The following is a 24,220-nucleotide window of genomic DNA, read 5'->3' as shown; positions in this document are numbered from 1 at the left end:
ATATTGTAAATTCCAAGAACAAAGTCGTACTATTCTCTCCGGCCGCCAACACTGCTTTCCATTTTCACGTTTTTGTGCCATTTCGCGTGCGTGCCTGTAGAGAGAACGCTTCTCCTTTTCATCTACCTCCTCCTGTGTGTCACTGGTGCTGCACCGTTTTTTGTGTGTGAATTGTGCATACGAAAAAAAAATAGTGAGCCCTCTCTCGACGCGGCCTGTGTACGTGTTCCGAAAAGTTGTAACTTTTTTGAACGTAAAACCGATCTTCGGCTGTGTCGCTGCTGTCTACTGTACATCGGCAAACCATGAAGCAGATTCCGCTGACCTGTTCCGGCCATACGCGACCCGTCGTGCATCTGGATTTCAGTGGTCAAACCGAATGTGGATACTTTCTGATTTCGGCCTGCAAAGGTAAGTCGCCCGAAAAGCAGTGAGAAGCCAACTAACGTAAGGTTAATTGATCAGCCAAGTTGTCGTTTCCAGTAGATTCTAATCCACCGCTTTTTTTAGTCAGTTGAAATCGGTGCCCGATGAAGTGATTTACTTTCACGACTTTCATCTCAAACATGTTCAGCATGAGCGAGCTTTACAAAACAAAACCAGTAATGATGCCATTGTCGCATACAAGGTTACAACACAAAACGAAAATCCCAAATCTGTTTTACTACACTTTAAACCAACCAACTCCTTCCCTGTTTCCCTCACGCATCGTGTCCCCCGGCGTCAACCTGCGCTAGAACCCAGATAGCCTTTGTTTCTCTGTGTCATTGGGACGCCAAGGTCCTTCCGCGATATGAAAAAAATCGCGTCTCACAGTGTCAAACGCACTGGTCCCACATGACCCAGTGCGAACGAGCAAGAATGGGACGACGCGTATGCGCGTATAGCTTAAGGGCTGGATCGATCGCTTCTCGTACCCGCGAGACCTCGTTTTCCTGGAACTCTTTTGACCGTGCCGGAACCAGTGGAAACAACAATAATAATAAAAAACCGGAGGCACCCTGATCGGTGTGCGTGCCGGTCACGTATAAATCAAAACCATCGGCGGTGTGTAGTTAAACACGATGCGGAAGTAGGAACAACCAATAACCGATTCAAGTAAAGCGTCGTATCCAAGGCGACAATGAGAGTACACTGCCGTGCGATGTGTATGTTGGACTGTGGTACCTCACTACCACTCCCCACCCCCACCCTCTTGCATTATTACCCTTTATCGCGTTCAACTCATAGCCGCCTGCGATGGAAACTAGTTTCACTTGCTGCTGTGGTTCCCTCGTGATATTTCACTCTTGTTTTGTTGCTCCGTCTCTTTCTTCTTTTTGTTTACATTCTACCGACGTCCGCAGACCGCATTGAAGGTTCGCACAAATCTGTTCGGAGGAAGTAGTATACGCGCGCATATACACGATCCCTTTCTAAACTTGGGCATTCAATGTCACTGTTGTGGTTCCGGTTCTCCCGTGCAAAGATGTGAACGAAATGTACTAAAACAAATTGTAAATATCCTGAAGGGCATCGTTAACTACAGTATAATACTGCAGTATAAGAGAAATATCAATTTGGAACTGAGAACTTTATGGGATGTAAGTTACGGTCCGAAGGATAAGCTTATTCACCTCCAAAACCGTGTATGTTCATTGTTCTCGGTTGCAAACCGGTGCCGAGAAATTTTCGAAGACCTTGAAACTAAGGAGTTTTGCTTTAAACGTTCGCGAGTTGATGATTAGTTGAAAGATTTAAAATGCGACTCGACTAGGCAATAGTTTTAAGTATATTCCTTAATCGTACTTTTACATTTGTTGGAATTCAATGAATATTGAGGAAAACCCAATGGAATTAACAAAATTTGTTCACATAAAATTCCATTCCAAATTAATCCAACGACGTCTGTTCTCTGTTTTCTTCTCCACCCACAAAATTAGATGGCAAACCGATGCTGCGGATGGGCGATACCGGCGATTGGGTCGGTACGTTCGAGGGACACAAGGGTGCAGTGTGGGGTGTAGCGCTGAATGATTCGGCGACACTAGCCGCATCCGGGGCGGCCGATTTTACCGGCAAAATTTGGAATGCCGTCACCGGCGAAGAGGTGCACAGTCTGCAGCACAATCACATCGTTAAAACGGTCGCGTTCAGCCACGACAGCCAGTACCTGGTCACCGGCAGCAACGAGAAGCTGGTACGGGTGTTCGATCTGAACTCGGACGGCAAAGCGCTAGAATCGTACGCCGGCCATGCCGGTGCGGTAAAGCGTGCGCTATTCTGCCGGAATGAAACGTGTGTGATTAGCTGTGCGGACGATAAGTCGATGCGGCTGTGGGATCGCAGCACAGGGCAGGAAGTGTCCCGTGTGGAGTTTAGCTCGCATCCGAACGGGCTCGAACTGTCCAAGGATGGCAACATTCTGACGGTGACGTATGGCAACTGTACCGCGTTTTATGATATGGAAACACTGACACAGCTGAAAGAGATCACCATTCCGACGCGCGTCAGTTCGGCCAGCTTGCATCCGGACAAGCACATCTTTGTGTGCGGTGGCGAAGACTTCAAAATGTACAAGTACGATTACATCACGGGCAACGAGATAGGTAAGGAGCAGAAAGGCCACGTTGCTAGGACGATTGTTCTAAGTTTTTTTCGCTTGCTTTGTTGCAGAGTCTTTCAAGGGTCATTTTGGACCGGTTCACTCGGTGAGCTTCAGTCCGGATGGTGAACTGTACGCCAGCGGATCGGAGGACGGTACGCTGCGACTATGGCAAACCACGGTGGGAAAAACGTACGGATTGTGGAAGTGCACAGAACCGACCGATCTCAACAATTCCATCAGCAATACGGCTGCCTCTGGTGGTGCTGTGACCCCAACACCAAACAATCCAACGGTAGCAGTAGCAGCAGTAAGCTGCCCGCCGGTGTCGTCGGCAACCGCACCGGTAACACCCACTCCAAACACCAACCGAGAAGTAACGGCCAACTGAACCGACGAGTAAAGCAAGGATACACACCCAACATCTTTGCAACATCCCAGAGAGCATAAAAAGCAAAAACGGAAACCTGCTTTACAGAGGAAAAAAAGGAAAAACAAAACGGCTGGTTTACTAGTAAGCAGAGAGGCGCAAACATAAGAAGCACAAGGCAAGAACTGGCACTACTGGGTAGGCGGCTATATAGACGCGGAGAACTGAATTGCAAACGCAGTGCAGAGTGCCCTTTCGGGATGTGTCTTCGTTTCGCCTTTGGCAGCAAAAACCAAAACCAATTTCCTTTTTTCTTTTACGCGCGAACAAAAAAACAATCCCGATTTTTGTGATCCGATATGAGGGTTCGTGCGACGCAACCGCGGTTCGGAATATGCGAGCAAACGTTTAACTATAGTACTACCACTACTCTCACTACTACTTTCACCAACACTACTGCACGTCCACCATATGTATTTCCCTGGCAACGAAGGATTTCGCAAAGAATCCCATGATCACGGACCGATCCACATAAGCGGAACTCTTTCACATAGGCGTGCGTACATTGATGTGCGTGTATGTGTGTTGGTTCCTTGTCAAGGAGAAATAGAACGCATGGTTTAAATTCGTTACTGGATTGTCTGTGCGTATCACAAACACGAACCCATCCACCGTACGGAGAGTAAGAGAGAGAGGATCATCCTTTTCCCACAACAGCAACGCGCATAACGACGGTCGTCAACGAACTTTTGATTTATTTGATTTGAGAATAATTTTTGTACTTCTGCAGACTGTGTTTGAAATCCACCCAAATAATGAACTGTTGTTTTGCTGTGTCCGGTTGCCTTTTCGCCACAAACACAAAGTACTTTGCGGTGTTGTGCAACAACGCCGAAAGATAGTAGGTGCGTTTGTGGCAGGGAGAGGACGGCGGCAATTTATACATAATATGTATGTTTCTAGTAATTTATCCATGTGTACCCCAAACTACGTGAGAGATTTTGTTGCGTTTTTTTTTAATTATTTCGAAATAAAGAACTAATTGAGCCTGACGCGCGCGCGTGCTCATGTGCAGCAAAAAGAAAGGTCGTTGAATTTCGTGTGAGTAGCATGATATTACATATTCCATACCGCATTAAACCTTCCGAAGCCGATCGCTACATCGGAATTATGGCTTCAGAAGATTGAGCTTATTCAAATGCTCAGTCTCTTGCATTCTAGCTTTGCGATCCCATTCTGGTATATAAAATAAATATTACTATATATATGTATTATTACATGAGCTTCGTTATCGAGGTCTCCGCCAGTAAGGTAAGGCTCCAAAGATCTTACACAAAGAAGAGATACCACAAATGTCCTGTCATCGACAATACGAGTCATTCATACTACTGTCAGTACCTCACACCTCGAGCTCGATAATTTGTGGGCCATTTTGAGATGACACACTGAATTAAAGGAAACATAAGTGGAATGATTAAATGATAAAAACTCATGATTCAAAAGTATGGTGTACTATTCTCTGTTATACTGTCATGCTGTTGTATGCTAGTATAACAGAGTCAGCTTTAAGTGCTGCGTGATCGTTGAAACATATAAACACACACTTGAAATAACAACAGATGGCAGACAAGATTGGATATTGTTTTTTAAATTTTTGATTTTATTCAATTTTTTTTGCCCATGTGTGTACTTGCTGTTTCTGGTTTTTTACTCTCCAGTATTGATTTGTTGTTTTTTTTTTGTTTTTACTTTGTTTATTTACTCCAATACAAGGAATGTATCCTCCTATATATTATGTAGGTATGATTTTGATAGGAGCTATATTCATATTTATATATGCTGATATATATATATATATATCTTTTCTGTATATATATACCATTTTTTCTTTTTTTTATAGGTGCGAATGCAATTTTCACATTTAGCAGATTTTGTGTTTGTCCGTCCCTCGGTCCATCTTTTTCTTCATTATTCATTTTGCACCGAACATTTACAAGCAAATATTCGGTAATGTCGAGTAATAATAGCAATTTTCATTATTCCTAGGTTCCAGTTATAGTTAATGTTAATGTTAGTATTAGTTAATAGTTATTATTATTTATACACATTCAACTTGATGCTTTTTCCTTCTGTGGCCTTTTCTCTCGCGATAAACGGGGGTGTACGAAGCACGCATTACCACGCACCATTGCTTCAGGGCGTCGTCCGTCATTCAGTTTCATACGCGAACACCCTCCGCTTGAGCCCGTTTTACACATGATTGAGGATTGTTCCATCACAGGAAATGTTCGCGCGTGCTTTTCCGACAGGAAGATTATGTGTTATAGATATGCGCACCAGCTATCTCGGACCCAGGTAAGAAACAATATTTCAAACAAAATGTTGTTTGCCTTCAGCGGACTTTAGCGGAGATTTAATGTGTCCCCGTCATAAATCGCATTGCTGTACAGCATAAAACTGATGCGCCCATTTTGACTTTGATTTGTCAGTTTGTATACAGAATGTTACAATACCAAGCTTAGCTCATCTTCATTCACAGAGCAAAAAGAGAAACGGAATAAACGAAAATTTAAGTATTCATTTTACTTCTGAAGAGAGATACTTTTTGAAATAAGACAAAATTTCATATCTTCCCTAGCGCATCCGAGAACATAAAGAAACACAAAAGAAACAATACACTAAAACAAGCCTCCCCACCGTGTGATGCCATGGAAATGCAGTTCTGAGTTCAGCAGCAGCAAGAGCTTAGCTGACATCATTCTTGTAACACAAATACACACACACACACGTACGTATTTTTATCGTACTTATCGAAACACGGGTTCAGAGTTATAGTTATATATCCTATTTACATACAATACACGGCCTTTCGATACAATTCTTCTTTAAAAAGCTTTGTTTTCAATCATTCGAAACAGTTTTCTCTGCTTTCATACATTTATATAGACTGTAACTGAGGGGCTAACTCTTAGGTTAACCGCTTGTCCTCGATTGTTTTGTCTACGTGCTCGGTTTATCTAGCCCGAATTGTTTGATTGACTTGCCGATTCGTTTTGCCAACTGTGTCCTCAATCCACTCACATAGCTACGACCGCAATCGATCGTGCATGATTCGACGACGCAAGCTAATCATAAATGACCAACACAACGCGTCATCCACCATCATCAATCGTGAGCTGTTCAACGAACACCAAAGATCTAATCGAGAAGAGCATAAAGAAGTTCATCCCCACCCACGAAGATGCCTTATAATACCTTTTTTCTTCCTGTATGTAATGCGCGCACACATACAATCTGTGCATAATTGCGTTTGTATTGTATATGTTTCGCTACCCATTTACAACGTATGTTGTGGAGTCTCCTTTGCTTCCGCATTCCGTCCACCTAAGTTTACTTATACTACCTCAACGCACTTAACGTGCGTTCCTACGGTGATATACACTATAGTTTTCGACCGCTTCGTTACAATTTAGTTCTCTAACATCCACACATACATACACTTCCCCCAGCTGTCGCCCAAAGTTCAATAAGCTTTATAATTACAGGCTCCTTCCAACATCGCTTCACTTAATGAAGGGAAAGTTCGGCTTACACACGATGATACTACTAACTGCTAATTAATTAATTAATCCGCTTATGATATTTTCTACAAAATTGTACAACAAAATGCTGCGCATATATTGGCCGTAGATTTGCCTGCCAGTACGCGGTTTCACGATAAACTGCACCTAAGGTTAAATGTGTGTGTGTTTTTTTTTGCCCCATGCTATATGTATTATGTATTCGCTGTACTGCCCTCCCGTTCGTCCGACTTACTTCACCTAACCAAACGCAGTAATTATCTCATCATACCCAGGAGGACCACTTCCTCAATTGCCAAACATTCGTTTCGATTTGTTTTGTACAAAAATATATGTATGAATATATATAACAACATGACACTTTCACAAACGTCATTCGCACTACCATTCACCTGTTGCAAAAAGATCGGCATACCAACATCATACGAATGTTACGATCGTTTCTTCCTCTATTTGCACACGATTGCATCGAACGATCTTAGCCCGTTCTCCCTTCCATATGCATTTGTTGTTTTCTTAAGATCCTTTTTCCGATCATAAAAAAATGTTAACCTCTTTCGCGAGGCCAACATGTTTTCCATTGTTAGCTCTTAAAGCAAACCTAACGTCAGGAAATAGTGAGGAGTTTCATGGGCACATCTTCACCCACACAAACGAGGAGTTTCCATGTGTTCGCTGTGCGATACAATATCGATGAACGATCGTGAATATAATACTTGACCTGATATCACCATATCCTATCCTCTTTGCTTCTTCGAACATACGCGACGCAATATTTACACCCTTACACTGGTGTGGGGACCATTTGTGTATTTGTTTGCTATCGAATAACATTGATCATTTGCCGTGAATGGTTTGCTTTTGCATATATTAGAGGCTAGACTTTTTAGTTTTTAGCAACACTCTGCTAGGCTTAGAACATTATGTCACTTCTAAGCGCATCATAAAAGAGGGATAAAACATAAGAAAGCAATCGAAATATGAATTTGCGGTTAAGAAAATATCCAAGAACATGACTGAAACGAGAGAAACAGACTGATTACTTATCGAGTACTATAACCGCTTAGAAATCATGGTCAATGCCCTCTGTGTTTATCGACTGGTCTAGACAGGATCGTCACGTTGCACTCCACAATCAGTGAGATCAATGTGCAACTACGGACAGAACTGGTAATTGTAAAGGCTCTGTCAGTATGCGTGAACCGGAACGAACGATCAATGTTCCAAACCCAGCATCCTTACCGGTAGCTCAACGCTAATGTTGCAAACCGTACGTATGTAAAGTTTTGGAAGACTTCGACGATGCGACCACCCTAGCCATCATCTTGGTCTCAGCTAATTTGCAATCCAAATTTCACAACTTCACATCTGCCCCCGGTATGTAACGCTTAGTCCATCCTAACTAGCCTTGTGACCATGACCAGATTTCCATAGAGGATCTTTATGTCACTTGTCGTGTTGGATACTCAGATTGCGTAGGATACCGTACACTACGCTAAAATATGAAACAAAAACCATATTAGCTGTCCCTTAAATATCACGCTTTATACTGATCATATACACTTTTGTTATGGTGGCTTACGGGTGTATGATACCGACCCAATTTTTACGATTACAGTAAAAACCTAATCTGCCGTGTGTGTAAGCTCTATACCACCACTAAAATGATAGAATAGTAGTTCGTAAGAATTTTACTACGTGGTTACACCATTAGATACTCTACTTGAACTGAACTGGTCCGCTTTAAATTACTACCAATTGTCTGCAAGGTAAATGATTTGCTTCGTCTTGTTTATCGCTAAGAAAAGAGTTTCATTACTTCCTAACCATTTCCCTTATCCGTTGCTTCGTAGCGACGAGAGTAATGGTAATAGAGTGTAGTTGTGCGGGAAAAGAGAGTATTGGGATCGTAAGTCATATGTTTATCACACACACATACACACACACGCGCACTCGCATACACGCTCATATACAACCCAACTGCAAAAGGAACACGCGCTGCTGCCAATCTTCGGTGCTTATTATCTGGCGGGCCGATCAGCTTTCTTGCTTCACTTGGTTGGTGGACCCGTCTGGAAAGGACTTAGCACAGTAACGGCCGCTGCCTGAGGACTCGCTAGTACGGCTAAATGTGGAGAGCAGATACGTCGATGTTAGGTGTCGTATAAATTATGTTTTTAGTTGCTATCGCTGAAGGTCAAGTGTTGTGTCAAACAGTTTATTAAGGTGATAGCTTAACAAGCTCACGAAGTAAGCAAAGGAGCTCATCTTCGGCGCTCACTTGATCACTTCGGTGAGAGCTGAACGATAGGTAATCACTCACACATCACTGTTTGTATGTAACACTTATCGTGCCTGTTCATTCGTAATAATATCCTTACCTCCGTATGGTGCTTGAAACATCGGGTAACCAAGTCCCACGTGGGTATGATGGTGTGTGTGCACATGACGCTGCGGTGGTGGGCTTCGTGTTCCGCCATTTCCACCACTGCTCGAACCACCCCCACCAGAGGAAGATTGTTGTTGCGAACTGCCGGTGCTGCCGCCGCCACCATGATCTTTGCCTTGGCCGTCATTACTACCGCTCCCACCACTGCCGCCTGTGTTATTTGCTCCTCCAGGACCACCACTGGCACCACTGTTACCACTATTTACATTACCACTGTTCCCGCTATTGCTACTTACTGAATTTCCTAAAATTAAATGTAACAAGAAGAAATAGATTAATTTCTGTCTCTGGACATCGTGAAACCGGTCGGTTCAACATAAAAACAGGCATGAAAAGAGCCATCTTTACTCTAATGTTTTGTTTGAACGTTACAAAACGTACATACATTCACTCTTACCTTGCATATGGTTTCCCGACGAAGGAGGTTGTGATGATTGCTGTAATGGTGGTGGTCCACCACCACCGCCTGCACCACCACCACCACCGCCACCACTAGAATTTGCTGATTGTTGTTGTGCGGCAGCAACTGACTGTTGTTGCTGCTGCTGCTGTTGTTGCTGTAAAGACAATCCTGCGCTACTACTGTTTGGTGGAGGAATGCATAGATTAGGATTTTGGCAACCTGGTTGCTGCGAGAGATTGGGACTTGATACGCTTACTTTAACGCTGTTGCTGGTCGGACTTTTCATTGCGCGCTCGCTAAGCTCGTGTATCTTGTGTGAGTTGTAGTACTGACTGGCATGGTGCTGCAGCAGATCTAGCGCTTTCGTACTCTGATTCCGCGACAAATCCTCGGGCGGGTGATTGAAGCGCGGTATTTGCAAGTGGTACGGTGCTGCAGAATACGGTGCAGTAGACACCAACATCTGTCGGTACATTTGATGGTTTGGATCAAACCCAAATGGTGAGGCGCTCATGTAAAGCGAAGGTGAATAGTACTGTGACGTTGGCGGTGGCGGTGGACCTTGCGTTTCCATCGTAGGTTTTTGGCCCTCTTGCTGCTGCTGTTTCAATTTCAGCGCACTACTGTCTTTGTCCTCCTGCTTGATGCTTCCGCTGCCACTATCCGAACCTTTTCCCATCCCTTTGCTGCCGCCCCCACCTGACGATGATGACGAGCCTGTTTGTCCCGAAGATTTCGAGCTTTTGCCCGAACTTTGACCCGACAGCGATTGTCCATGCAATCCTGATTGCTGTTGCGATTGCCCGTGCGATGAAGGTGAATGTGGCTCATCCTTGGAATTCAGTCCGGGCGGTAGCCCTGGTGGACCCCCGGGATGACCCGATGGAGGGGGATTGCGCCGTTGATCAGTGTAGCTGAACATTCTAAAAAGCGCGATTATAGATATTAAAATATATTATTTAACAACTGCTCGTTCGTCATGTAATTATTCTCCTTAGTACCTTCTAAGATCTTCCTCTCTAGAAGTTGCGATGTGGGACGGCGGTGGAGGACCACCCGGTGGTGGGCCAACGCCCAGCCCATGTCGGAACATGCTACCATATGGACCGAGTGATTGTGGCGGTAGGGAAGGCGGTTGTTGATTTGGACCAACTTGTTGAGGATCTTTAGGGTGCAAGCCAGGTCCGTGCATTGATGCGCCGCCACTTCCACTTAGGCCAGGTTCAGTCTTTATATCTTTAGTAGATTCCGTTTTTATGAGTTTCGAGGCCATGAGCTGCAAAGGAAACAGAAATTCAGATCCCGGTCAATCATAACATTCGCTACTAGCCGCGACAAAGTTAAGCTTATATTACGTTACTTAAGCTTATTCGATACACTTACCGGCGAAGCACCCATTTTACTATACTCGCTAGGACTTTGGCTCTCCTTCAACCGTTCCTCCTTGACTGTTACAACCGGACTGTGTTTCGTTTCATCCGATATTACTGAGAGCTGACTATAACCACCATCGAGACCAGGATAATTATACCCGGGTGGAACATAGCTGTACAAAGAACAACGAGGATGCAGATTAGACATTAAAAAAGAGGTAAACGTAAAATAATGTAACAGATATTCAATGTTATAAAATCGTTCAAATCTTTACAGAATATTCATCATAAAGATTCAAAATCATCCATTTGGTGTGAAGATTCATTCATATCATATATTAGTGATCATACGTACCCGTAAGGATAGTAGTGTGGCAATACTTTTCCGCCCGGTGGTGGAGGTGGACCAGCGTTTAACATGGAGCCATCCTTCACATCGTTACCACCCGCCATCGTGGACAACCCGCTAGTTACAGAAGGGTTCAGCATTAGCCCTCCGGCTGTGCGAACACCATCCGGTCCAGTAGGTGGTCCACTTGGTGCTAATGATGGCGGCGGCGGTAAAGCCGATGGCGGAGGTTGCGATTGATGTAATGGATGTGGTTGTGTTGGTCCTGTGTTGTTTGGTTTGTTCATAAGATCCAATGGCGGCTCCTTATTTTTGCTATACTCGAGCGGTCCTCCAGTGACGGAGGAGACAGACGGAGGCGCAATGTTTGTTGCTACACCATGAGGTAACGGGACTGAACCGATCGGTGGTGGCGGTGGTGGCTTATTCGCACCAAGGTCAGCTGCCGTAGGAAAGTATGGACCGCCCGGAGGCGGCGGCGGAGGTGGCTGCTGATGGGGCAACCCGGCGTAGTATGGATAGAGACCATAGCTAGATAATGGTCCAAGTGGACCACCCGTGCTTGGAGCGCTGGTGCTAGAATTGTTCACCGATTCTACCGGTGCTTCGTTCGTTTTCCTGGTGCCTTCCGTCAGATGAGATCCTTTTGATTTTTCTGTAATTATGAAGTTCATTAGCATTTAAATGAAAAGAGGCACTGTAATTTAAAAAGGCTCATAAAAAACACTTACCTGTTGCCCCCATGGGCAGATCAGTCGCATCGGTAACGGGAGTGGAATCGTCACTAATATCACTATAAGCTGGGCTTTGTACGTCCTCCGTGCGACTAGCCGCCGATGAAGCCAGTGAGTCATAATCGGTGTTGGTAGAGGGGCCGGGAGATTTACGACTTTTCTTCTGCTTAGCGTAGCTATGAGGAGGTTTATGGACTGAAAGTGACACGAAAATTATGCAAATGAACACAAGACATTTATTCGCTTCACTCGGCTTACCATCCACCGGTGTAGCAGGTGCGGAATTCGACAACATTGCAATGTTAACCGCCGGCGATCTTGCTATTGCTACCGGTGCAGCCGCATTAGCATTCATTCCTCCTGCCACGCTAACACTTGGATCTTCATCTGTAACGGAAAAAGATACACGCTTAAAATACTGCCCTATGACCGCCGAATGAAAGAGTTCACTTCGATTCTTACCGTTCATAACAGTGGAACCGCCATCTACCGACATGTCAGCCCCTCCACCGGTACCGTGACCAAGATCTTGGTGTTCACTGCCTCCAAGCGGACCCGCAGACGCAGCAGATGATGGAATTTGATCGGTAGATGATGACTGATGTAAAATATTACTAGTTACGTGTGTCGCTGCTGAGCTAGCGTCTTGCGAACTAATACTACCCCCAACAGTTCCATTGTTGATTGCGTTGGCACTATTTGGGCCAAGAGGCTGTTGTTTAGTTGCTAAATTTTGTTGTGACAATTGACTAGAGACGGTTGAAATGCAGGAAGTAGATCCGGACACTGTTTGCGATGGTGAAGGAGCTGAGGATGTCGCTATGACAGAGCTAGAACCTGATCCACCCGACGTGGTAGATAGCGCTAGCACGAGTTCGCTGTTGTTGCCCGTGGACGACGAGCCACTGCCTGTGCCTGTTGACGGAAGAGCTGTATTGCTACCGACGACCATAGACAGGGGTGACGGAGCCGTATTGTTGGTGGTCGGCGACGGTGCTATTCGTTGCGGTGACTCGGGAGCTTGCAATGAATCCTCATCCATCGAAGACGCACTGCCAGCATGTGCATGACTCTGGTGATACTTTAGCCCGTTAGCGTGCTTGTACTTTTTGCTACAGTCTTGTTCAGGACACTCTAGTAACACCGGGGAGATAGCACATGCTGCGGTGCTGCTTTTCGCCTTTTTACTGGCCGATCCACCACCGCCAGCGCTGTTGCCACTACTACCACCGCTAACCTGCACGTTCAATCCCGTGACGAGATTAACGATTGACGAGGAGTTTGACGTGTGGCCACCACCACCGTCTGTGTTGGAACCATTGTTAAAACCATTTCCTCCATTGCCCGAGCTATTGCCTCCCATATTTACAGACGCAGGGTTTATCACATTATTGCTCATGGTGTTCGATGCACCATTGTTACTACCGACTCCTGCTCCCGTGGTTCCACCACTACCACTACCAGCTCCAAGTGGAGATGGAGACTCATCTTTTGATTTGCGCTTTTCTGCCCTCGGCGGCAGAAAAGCTACGGGAGATGTAGAAGGTGTATTGGTAGCACCCAGCGATCCTCCATTGTTACCTGTGCCAAGAACGTTTGCACTGGCAGTGAGGGTTGGAAGTTTTGCTCCTCCAGTTGCGCCACTGTTTGCCACATTCGTTTCGATAATGCCCCCTCTGCCTCCTCGCCCTTTCGAACCACCATTTCTTAACTTACTGTGCATCTGTAATAAAAAAATATAAAGCACATAGAAACAGATTACAAGTTTTGCGCTTGAAAGTAATGAGTAAGAAATGCTTACCGAGCTTCGTGTTTCTGTGAAATTACTAAGATCGTTCGATGGAAGCAATGCTGAACTTCGTCCTCTTTTACCCCGTCCTTTTGGTGTCCTGGAGTCCAATTCTTCAGTTGGAGAATCACAAAACCTGAAGTAAAAATAAAAAAAAAAAAAAACATTAGCAAAATATGATACTATTTACTTAAAATAACATTTCTTTAATTTTTTAACTTTGTGCGTTTAGTTACCTTGGAGGAGCCCAATCGTGTTTGGTGCAGTCGATCAACGTCCCAACGTAGGTTTTGCCCCGCCAGGTGACATTTACTACCAAAACTCCACCCTCAGTTTCGTGCCAAACAATTCCTTCCAGCGTGACGGACGTGCCCGGCTCGCAAGGGCCCAAACAGTCCGGTTCGGTTATTGTGCCAACGGACGTTCCAACACATACATCTACCATTTCCTTCCTTTCACCCTTGTGACGCTTGGCGGGAGGAGGGCTTGAACCACTCTTATCATCGTGCGCTGACAGAGCTGCCGAAAGGTTTGGCGAGGATGCAACACCACCAGCAAACATTCCCACACCTTTTGGTATTGAAAAAAGATACAAATATGTTAGTGAGTCCCGACAACCATTTAATGCTTAACTAATGGCGCTCTGTATTATTCATTACCCATCATGTTTGTTGTCGTCGTTCCGGCAGCTTCGCTAACAGTCCCGGCCAGGGAACCGGCCTGCAGTTGAGCTTTTAACACACCGGTTCCACCGGTATGCATATTGTTGGCGATATTCGAAATGTTGCTGGTACCGGTGCCGGTTATACTGCTGCTGTTGTTGGTATTATTTCCACTGGAATTATGTGTTCCTGTGCTAGGAACATTTAGATTTAATAGCTAAAACGGGAATAAAAGAAACAATTATTATAACAAACTTACATCCATTGCAATATTCTAGAAGTTCATTTGAAATTATTTTACCTTGTTGATGTCCTTCCCTATCACCGGTGGACCAGGAGCGTTCGGAGCGTTAGTAGTACTTCCAGAAGTCGAACCCGTACCAACACTATTAAGACACAAAATGATAGTACATAAATAAGAATCCAAAAGTTTACAATTGACTCCTGTGTATTTACCTTAAACTTCCTGGAATGATTCCTCCAGCTCCTATTCGATGCGATGAGCCGTGTGTTATGCTGCCACCACTGCCATGATCACCATTATTGCTTCCAGACTTGGCATATATACAGGATGCACTGGAGCAGGGCTGTTGCTGTAGTAACCCGTTTACTTGTACATCGTGGTTGACCACACACATGCAGTTACCGCCGCTGGTGGATCGGCTATTGGTTAGTCCACTCGGACCAATGCCAATATCTGCTGGCCCACCACTATTAGCTCCACCGCCAGTTCCTTGATGTTGCTGCTGTTGTTGCAATTGCTCATTCTTATCACGCTGATTGTGGTGTGTAGTTTTATCCTTTCCCTTGTCTCTCCGGTGGCTGCTGCTGCCACGTTTATTTGAACTCTGGACCGGTTGTTGTTGATGTTGCTGATGCTGCTGGGACTGTTGCTGTTGTTGCGCTGTATGAATATTGGAACTCATCTGTTGTTGGGCAATGCTGCTACCACCACTATTGCTGTTCCCACCCATGGTACCGATACTGGCGGATTGGGACGAATGTTTCTTCCCAGACCCACCCAATACTATACTCCCGGTGTTGATGTTGCTCCCACTGCCACTGTTGCTAGCAGTGCTGCCACTGGTACTCATGCCTAAATTACTGTTATTACTGCCATTGGGAGTGTTACTATTGACGTGTGTATTACCACAGTTGACACCAGATCCGATCACTCCTGATCCGCCACTTGGATGACCAACCGTGCTCGAATTTAATCCCGGATTCAACACTCCTCCCACTCCACTTCCAGAGACTCCAGTCGCCGTTCCGATTGCTCCTCCACCACCCATACCCGTACTGTCGGAATCAGTCGATAAGTGACCACTCGTTGTACCGCCTCCGCTATTGATGTTCATATTAGCTCCACCAGCGCCCCCTAGTGTGCCAACGGCGTTTAATGAACCAGACCCAGAGCCTACCAAAGACGATGTGGTCATGCCTGTTACACCAGTCGTATTAGTTAGGGCAGCAGACGATCCAATGCCCGTCGTACCAGCACCCGCCGTACCACCACCGGTACTTAACGTTGCCGTTGTTGATGTGGTACCGTTTTGATCTGATTTGACAATTTCATGCTTTGCTTCGGATGTTTTTGTGCCTGGTTTCGTACGCTTGATCTTCATCTTAAGCCCCTTATCCAGAGTTGCTTGATGGTCAACGGACAGTTTGGTCGTTGACTTACTACCCGAGCTGCTGGTAGTCGAAGACATTGTGGTATTACTGCTGTTACTGCTGTTCGTATTGCCACCACCACTGCTGCTGCCAGGTGCGTTTTGTTTACTTCGACTACTACCACCGTGGGTATTCGAATAGGTGTGGGTATCTCCACGCGAACCACCACTATCGGGAGTGTCGTTACCCGTATGAGGTCTTACTCCTTGTCCTACAGATGTTGGAGCAGCAGTTACAGAAGCCGACTCGGAAGAGTGCGATGTGGACACAGAACCACCCGTAGATGTATTACTTGAGGTACGAACCCTGCTTCCTTGTGATTCTCCACTTTTTTCTCCGGAACTTATACTGGTACTGCTGCTACTACCACTCAACTGCTGCTGTTTGTGACGATGGTGATGATGATGATGATGATGATGATGGTGATGGTGATGATGGTGTCCTTTTGAACTACTACTTGCACCACTCCCACTGCTTCCTGCTGCCGCCCCCGATGTAGAAGTTTTCTCTCTAGTGTCGCTTGGCACACTTACTGGGCTAGTTTTTCGGCTTTTACCCGAAGTGTTCCCGCTTCGACCTTGATTACTATGAGCAGCAGCGGATGCAATAGCAGTTGTTGACTCACCACTGTTGCTGCCACCACCGCTGGTTGATAGGAATTGCAGCACACCACCACCGGGAGTCGTATTACTGGACTGTTGATTCTGCTGTAGTTGCTGTCTTTGCTGGTGTTGCTGTTGCTGTTGCTGATTCGCACCAGTCTTTTCAATGTCAGCGTCTAAATCGATTATTAAATCTCCTATTCCCACGTCCCACTCGTTGTCGTCGTCAAAATTAGAATCCTTGATATCCGCCGATGATGAGGACGAAGAGACGGCAGTCGGCACCACCCCCACAACACCCACTAGTGCGTTATAGCTTCCACGGTCCGCCGATTCGACCGAATTCGTAGGATGATCAAGCGTTGCCGGCGAAGATGCCGGGTGCTGCTGAAGACGATGTTGATGGATAGTGGTGTGCGTTGGTTGGTTACCGTCACCAGGGTTACCGTCACTGACGCCGCTATTGCTCTTACTACCGCTAATACTAATAATGTTGTTCCTACTACTGCTACTGCTAGTGATGTTGCCTCGTGTGCTGCTGTTACTGTGGCTGTTGGTGCCGCCGCTGTTGTTATTGCTGCTACCGCTACTGGTTAGATTATTAGCTCCTTCGTTATTGCTATCAGTTCCTTGATTCATTAAGACCACCTTGTTTTGGTGGTGGCTGCTGCTGTTCGCCTCGTTGCGACTCATTGAATCCATGCAGTGAAAGAATGCGGGGCATCCGCCGCCAGCGGGCCCATCAACAATCTTTGCCACCGGTTTGGTCTGGTCACGTTAGCAGCAACGTTCAACTGCAATGATAGCACAGACCGAAATCTTCCTTGCGATAGTAATACACCAACGGGCGACTTTGTTGTCCTTTGAAAGAATGGCTTATCGGTTGATCGCTTCTTGCTGGAACAGTCACTGCGGGACGTAACGGAGGATTCCGATGAAATAATGCACGGGTAATGATAGCAACTATGATAGCCGGTTATATGTCTGTTAAGATTCCAGGTATTTTGCAGTTGAACAGCAATATCGAAGGGCCACGGCCCTTGGGCCAACAATACCATTTTAATCTAAAATTAGACAAGAAAAAAGAGAGGAAAATCAATTTTAACAGTAACTAAAGAACAATATTTTTTTGTAGTAATCATAGTTGATATAGTTCATAGATGCATAGATCATAGTTGCACATAGCAAATTATATTAACATATTGTTTCTTTCATTTCAACGATCTGCTTACCAGACAAATAAAATAATCGTATCAATCGCATTTGGTTGCCATTTCAGATGCAGTGATCACACGCCTACTTTTAGACATTACCCCCAAAGTTTCTGCTCGAATGTGGTTTCATTCTTTACCATTAACATTTCAATGTTTGTCGCAGTTCTTCACATTTAGACCTTTTTATATTTTATGGAATTCATAGGAATAGGAGCTAACAAAGAACTAAATTATAATATGTTGCGTTATTTAAATTTTACATGGTAGTAGTTTGATAATAGTGTCCACACGTCTGATACTTTTAACAATACTTTACATAGTTTAATACAACATTGGCTCACGGTCACGGTAGAATCACGGTGTACCAAAGAACGATAGGAACGGCAGGATGGGTTTAAGAACCTGCAACACCACATAATTATACCCCAAATTTCATGGTTGCATGGTTGTGCAAAATCGTAGTTCACAATAAATTTAAATATCTAAGCTACCAAGCATTCGTGTCAAAATTGCACCACAGATTCATTCAATAAAACATTCAAGCGCATTTAGCATCCGTGTTCGTGTTCGGAGAGAAAATATGCCTCCCATGCCAGCGGTCGTCGGGTCGCCCTTTACAGGATATACAGCCATACAAAAACGTAGCATAACGTAGTGCTATCTCATACAGACGCACGCACGCACACACATTTGCACGGATGGCTCACACTATTCCGTCCCCGCGGTATTATCGCGTAGCAGTGCCCATCATCCATGCCTGCTTATACCGCATCATACCACTACTACTGAAGTTGCTTGCTGCTGCAAAACAACACACACACACGAGCGCGTACACAAACCGAATACTCGCACCTATCAATCTCACCTTCTCTATTTCACTCACTCTTTCTCGTTCTCTCACTCTGTCTGCCTTTACTGCCTTTCTTCGCCTGCTCGTGACAACTTTTTCAACCAATTTCCATTTGTGCGTAGCAAACAAACAACATTAGAATTGGCTTTCCATCGACTTTTCTAACATCACTGCATATCAATTAAACAGCATTAAACACGCTATCGCTTTTACCGCAAAACAAAAAAAAACACTCAAGAACCAGAGACATTCTTATTAATTACAACCGAACACACACTCTTCGGGGGCAGTGATTTTCTACTGTCACAAGCGCGAAGCACACACAACCCATTCTCCGGAAAAGGGACACAACATCCGGAGGCAACATATATTTTAAATCGCAATCACCAAACGCACCTTGCACAGCATTCGCAAACGTTTTGTGTATTGGTTTTGTGCACTTTGGTTACTGTTTCGCTACATTACATGTACGATTTCGCCCTCGAAAGTCATTCATTCTTAGCCCACAAGTAGCCAACCAAAGTGACGCGTTAAACTGTGTTGTAATAAAAATGGATACCCGAGCATTCTATGTTTCTGTTTTCCTTGTACAAACACGAGCGGGCCTCGCTCACCAACACACGCACACACGCGCGCCAGTTTATACTACACGCCGGCCGGGGTTGAAATGTACCGCGCGCGCTACACACGGAGGCACGATTCTCGAAATTGTCCCTTTTTTGTTTCGCCTGCTGCTTGGCAGTTTTTCTTTCGACGCTACCAGTTCTAGCTGGTTTCTTTTCCGCGTGTTCTGTCTGCATCCGTGTTACGCAAAGTATGTTTTACGGTTGTAGAACCATCGCCGAAACTGAACCGCCTTTTCAATCCTGATTGAACACTCGTCGCTCTCCTTGGATTGAGTTTGAATAACATCAAATCAAACAAGTCCAGAGAGTCTCCGGGGGATTCGTTTCGCTCAATTGTCTTTCGCACACAGGGTGGCTCCAAAAGACCCCTTATTGTATTCCTTGTTGTATCCTGACAGAGATAAAGATGACCAGAGTAGTGCTTAATTTTAAGAGTAATCTTTAAGGTAGTTAATTGTGGGTTTCATTTGATTATCCCCCATACTCTATCAGTGGGGTCTTTCTATCACCCCTCTTCCCAAGATACAGAATATCCAAAATTGAAAAAAATACTTGTTTAACTACTTCGTACATTGGGATTTGATCACATCTCTATAGCAACTGGGAGTAATTACAGAAACTGAGCATACAGTATCAGGACACGATTACCTCCAGAACTTATCTAGCCGAAGATACAATCGTTTCGCGATCGCGAGCCTGCTGCAGAAAACGTCTAAACCGCTCACGGATATGGGTCTTTGTATGCCTATCCAATATCGGCCGTTCTGGCGGACGTTATAACGCCATTTATCAATTTCAATTTGAACCTTTCACACATCCTCTGGTCATGTGGACGAACTAAAAGGACTCTGCGGGCTGGGTTGTCCGGTGATATTCCAGCCCAGTTCGCAGTACAGTAGTGAGTTCATAGTACAGCTCATAGAGCTTGTTATTGTAACGAACCATCCGTTATCCTTCTGAACATCTTCCTCTTCACTACGATTAAGAGGGTTTTCATCGGATTTGAACAAAGAACGTGTCCATGAGGTGTATGTGAGTATCGAAACTATAAAAGTTCTATACAGTCCCCCTATATAGTTGTTCGTTGCGACAGTTGTTTTGAGTCAAAGTTATCGCTATAGCAGGGATAACCGTTTGGGAAGGCTTCAAACTCCACAAACATTAAACCCTTGGCGCTAAGCACAGTTCCGTGCGTAATCATTCAGCAGCTCTGTGCGCTTTACAGTCGCTGCGTATTATCTCACGATCGCAGCATGCTTTGTGACGGAACAGTTCACATCGCTTGTAATATATGAACAATGTTAGGACAGCTATTCGAACGCTACAAATAAACATATTTTTCATTTGAGTTCAGTACAAATGTATTAATTTTTTTTTTGGCACTTATTCTATTTAAACCCACGACATTTTCATACTTCAATGAACTATTTTATAATTCCGTCATCTGCCACTATTTACACATGACAACAAAGTCGTGTTGTAACGGAGTTAAGGAGCTTACCTCGATAATATGGAGTATGAGTATTTTATCGACTCGGTTCTATTTCACATGATTTTTTTTTTTTTTGTTAAATTGCCGCACTTTAATCCAGATTGATGATTTGCAGCTGTTCTTAGCACATCCACAATACCTGAAACACGGCGACGTTCTTCGTAGAAATCACTGTGCACTGATGTAGATTATTATGATTCGGCGCTCGATACTTTCCCATTGCACACTAATGGACATTGGGCGCAAGATTGACGGGAACTTTTCGCACACTACACGCACACGAACCGGCAGAGGCCGTGAGAGGTCGCAAAACTGGCAGGAAGCTGGCTGGCTGGCAGGATCAACGATGCATACAGATAATATAAGCACGCACAAAAACACACACACATACACCGTATTCTGGTAAGCACATATACGCACACACACACACACGCATAGAAATTTTACACTTGCATCTCTCCTTTTCTCCCCGTCGTTGTCGTCGTTGTCACCCAGGAGCTATTATATGACGGGCTACTTTTTCTGCTTCTTTCTCTTGTGCGTTGTGTGCTTTTTCTCGTGGGAAGAAGGCTCACCGATCCATGCAAAATTACCTTTTTTCCGCAATATGCAAACCACACAGTGCGTTACAGCACAATCACATTTTCATTGCCCCAGATGCACTTTTCGCAAAAGGAAAATAGTTCGCGCACAAGGTTCCGGGAACGCTTTACGAACACTTCATACGGTTTTTTTCTTCTCTCACATAGGCAGATCCTTTACCGCAGTCACTACTGGTGGAAAAGTGCACCCAAAACGAAGACGATACACTGTGGTTCGCTGGTGTCGAACGCAAAATCGATACACCCAAGCACTTCCAACGCACACAACACTGACAATTTACACAGTAGCCGTGCCACTAGCGTTGTTGGTGCATTGTTTTAACAGTTTTATTCGGTCATTTTTGCACTCTTTATTTACGGCTTGAAAAATTACCGACGGCTAAGCTCATGGACTATACAAATATGGAGGAATGAATCCTTCTCTGCACTTTGGTCCATCTCGTGATTGACAGTTTAGCTGTTATGCTGCGTATATGCGGTGCGCTTCAGTTCTTCATTTAGGCGATTCGTGGCATTTCAAAATGCCGTTTTCTCGTTGGCATTACATCTCGGTAAAAATGTATGGTCAACTCTCGTGGCATATATTTACGGGTCGGAAGGTTCTCTTTTGGGAAATGATTAACTTATTTTTCCTTAAAATGATATTGATGTAACACTTCGGGATGTAATTTCTGTTCTGGGAAACAATACTGTTCCCCTTTAGTTACTTACAAGTGGGAAGTACAAAAATAGGAGATAAGGTAAAAGATCAAGCGACTTGGTATGTAGCAAGGTTCTCGGAAATAGTGTAGTTAGTTACAATACCCAAACATCACTTTTGTGTTTGATCTAAGGAGATCTTCAGGATCTGTGGCATGATGGTAGCGGCGCTGGACACGAACGGACCAGACGAAAATCCCATCCGGACCAATTCCCTGTACGCAGGACTGACTATCCAGCTACGGGGTTAATAAAGTCACAGAAAGCCAGAAATGGCGACTGAAAACCTTGGATTCACAATGCAAGAATCAAAATGATGATAGTACCGCCAGCCGCTCTGCTCACAATTCCTGACCTAAGTGAGCGTGATGTGTAGATAGTTGAACGCACGGTCCAGAATGTGAGACAGGGCAATGGAGTTGCCGCTATGAAGAACTCACAGCTAATTAGACTCCCAATGCTCCGGAAGATGATTATCTCACTAGAATGGATACTAGTGTAGTGTAGTAGTATCGAACAGTAGTACCAGCCTCATTAGTAGACCTGAAATTAGATGAAGACGACGACGGCCCCGACCATGAGCGGTTTAAGGACTCCTGCAGTAGTTCTAGAACGGATGTAGCGCCGGAAATGGAGACTTTCCTTGAGTAAGCATTAATTATTATTGTTCAATTTTATAATTCCACCAATACTTAGAAATACCACTCTTTTTTTTAATATTTCTCTTCGCGGATAGAGGAATGGATAATGGGATTGAGAAATGTGTCATCCATAGTGATTATTCTGCTCCAGCATATATGTAAGTAATAGACAGTCGTACAGCACAAGTAAATTGTTACCATTTTTCAGCTCCATAAAGAAAAAGAAAACACAGTTAATTCCATTCTCATGTAATGCATATTTATATTATTAGTTTTAAACTATACATTTAAACATTTCCGAACAAAAACTAAAACAATAAAAAATAAGAGAGTCGCACACTCCATACGTAAGATGTCGTGTAAATTCCAATGGCAATGTATATAAACGACTGGTTTTGCTCTCGCAAATGGAGTTACCGGTTGCGTGTGTCCAATATACTGAATCCGTAAACAACATATACTTCTAGTTAGTTCGGTAGGAGCATTTTTATAGTGCATAGTCAGCTATTTCTTCATAGAAAAAAGTTACATAAATTAAAAATCTTCGTCCGTTCCGTTCCGTTAAACCTACATGCGTACTACGTACTAAATGGTGCTTTAAGTTCACTTTTGCATGAAATTACATTCGTATATAATCAGTTCCTTTCCTATAAGACATAATTTGACAATCAGAAAAAAACCGGATGAACTATGAACAAAATGTTTATTACTTAAAAAAAAAAGATAGCTCATTTCCAATACTTCCTCTGTAAAGACAAGTTATGTTTTCAATTTTTGAACTGAACTTAATTTAAGGTATGTTGGTTGTGTACGGTTTGACAAAAAAAAAGTTCTCAACACATATGTCGCAACAAAAAATCCCTTAACTTATATCGCTCGTCTTCATGCACCAATTGTAAATTCCTCTTGCTTGAGGGCTTAGGGGTGGTCTTCTTATGTCATTTTATTATGATTTTATGTAATTACACGATTCGGTCGATTCTATACTAGACCTGCCTATGACTTAACTAGAAAACTGTTGTTTTGAAATTAAATCTTAACTCTTTCATGTCTCTTATACGGAGGACCTGCCAAGTTAAATCTTTAAGTCAAATCACATACACTCCAAGACCGACTCTGACCGAAGAACACAATAAAAAAAACATTTGAACGATTCAGATAGTTAATGATCAACGACGGAGCGACATGTATAATACTATAAGGATCTGCATACCTAAAATCGAACAAAGTGCTGATGATTGTAAAATTCTTCTTTTCTGTTGTTTCTTAAATTATTTTAATTGCTTTACGGTTTCCGGTTTGTCTAGTTGTTTGATGATCTACAATGTTTCGTAATCTGCATATGAGTGCGAAGGTTTGCATGAGTCGAGAGTATATCTGTTTTGGGGGAGGGTGTGTTATGTGTATTATAAAAAGTTATTTAAAAATAAATAATTGTTTGATTCATGGAGTAATGGAAAGTATAGTTGCTGCTTCCTCGGCGGTAGCTTTGTTGCAGCGGAACGCGGAGAGAATTTCTTATGGCT

At 44.1% G+C, this 24,220-nt stretch overlaps 2 protein-coding genes across 2 annotated transcripts; one reads left to right on the top strand and one right to left on the bottom strand.

The window, feature by feature from the left end:
- The first annotated feature begins 305 nt into the window (after positions 1-305).
- Positions 306-2,975, top strand: LOC128713642 (serine-threonine kinase receptor-associated protein). The gene is made up of 3 exons (XM_053808505.1): positions 306-411; positions 1,923-2,588; positions 2,656-2,975. The coding sequence occupies exons 1-3, from the start codon at positions 306-308 to the stop codon at positions 2,973-2,975; spliced, it is 1,092 nt and encodes a 363-aa protein (XP_053664480.1).
- Positions 2,976-8,586: 5,611 nt separating this feature from the next.
- On the bottom strand, positions 8,587-17,377 carry LOC128715685 (serine-rich adhesin for platelets-like). Its single transcript, XM_053810595.1, has 14 exons — positions 14,751-17,377; positions 14,596-14,680; positions 14,292-14,511; positions 13,869-14,202; positions 13,645-13,768; positions 12,306-13,566; positions 12,102-12,230; positions 11,841-12,038; positions 11,116-11,764; positions 10,771-10,933; positions 10,389-10,663; positions 9,382-10,310; positions 8,917-9,228; positions 8,587-8,660 (listed from the first exon to the last, which is right to left on the bottom strand). The coding sequence occupies exons 1-14, from the start codon at positions 17,270-17,272 to the stop codon at positions 8,587-8,589; spliced, it is 7,275 nt and encodes a 2,424-aa protein (XP_053666570.1). The 5' UTR covers positions 17,273-17,377.
- Positions 17,378-24,220: the final 6,843 nt, after the last annotated feature.

Source organism: Anopheles marshallii, chromosome 3 (assembly GCF_943734725.1).
Source record: "Anopheles marshallii chromosome 3, idAnoMarsDA_429_01, whole genome shotgun sequence".
Classification (NCBI taxonomy): Eukaryota; Metazoa; Arthropoda; class Insecta; order Diptera; family Culicidae; genus Anopheles; species Anopheles marshallii.
Note: the sequence above shows the minus strand (reverse complement) of the source record. Positions and strands in the feature narration are given on the sequence as shown.

Excerpts from the sequence above, each read along its gene's own strand:
- LOC128713642 (XM_053808505.1), top strand. The coding sequence starts at position 306 with ATGAAGCAGATTCCGCTGACCTGTTCCGGCCATACGCGACCCGTCGTG. Across the intron at positions 412-1,922 it reads TCTGATTTCGGCCTGCAAAG|ATGGCAAACCGATGCTGCGG; the intron begins GTAAGTCGCCCG and ends CCACAAAATTAG. Across the intron at positions 2,589-2,655 it reads CATCACGGGCAACGAGATAG|AGTCTTTCAAGGGTCATTTT; the intron begins GTAAGGAGCAGA and ends GCTTTGTTGCAG.
- LOC128715685 (XM_053810595.1), bottom strand. The coding sequence starts at position 17,272 with ATGGATTCAATGAGTCGCAACGAGGCGAACAGCAGCAGCCACCACCAA. Across the intron at positions 13,769-13,868 it reads CACGATTGGGCTCCTCCAAG|GTTTTGTGATTCTCCAACTG; the intron begins GTAACTAAACGC and ends TTTTTACTTCAG. Across the intron at positions 12,039-12,101 it reads ACCTGCTACACCGGTGGATG|TCCATAAACCTCCTCATAGC; the intron begins GTAAGCCGAGTG and ends TGTCACTTTCAG.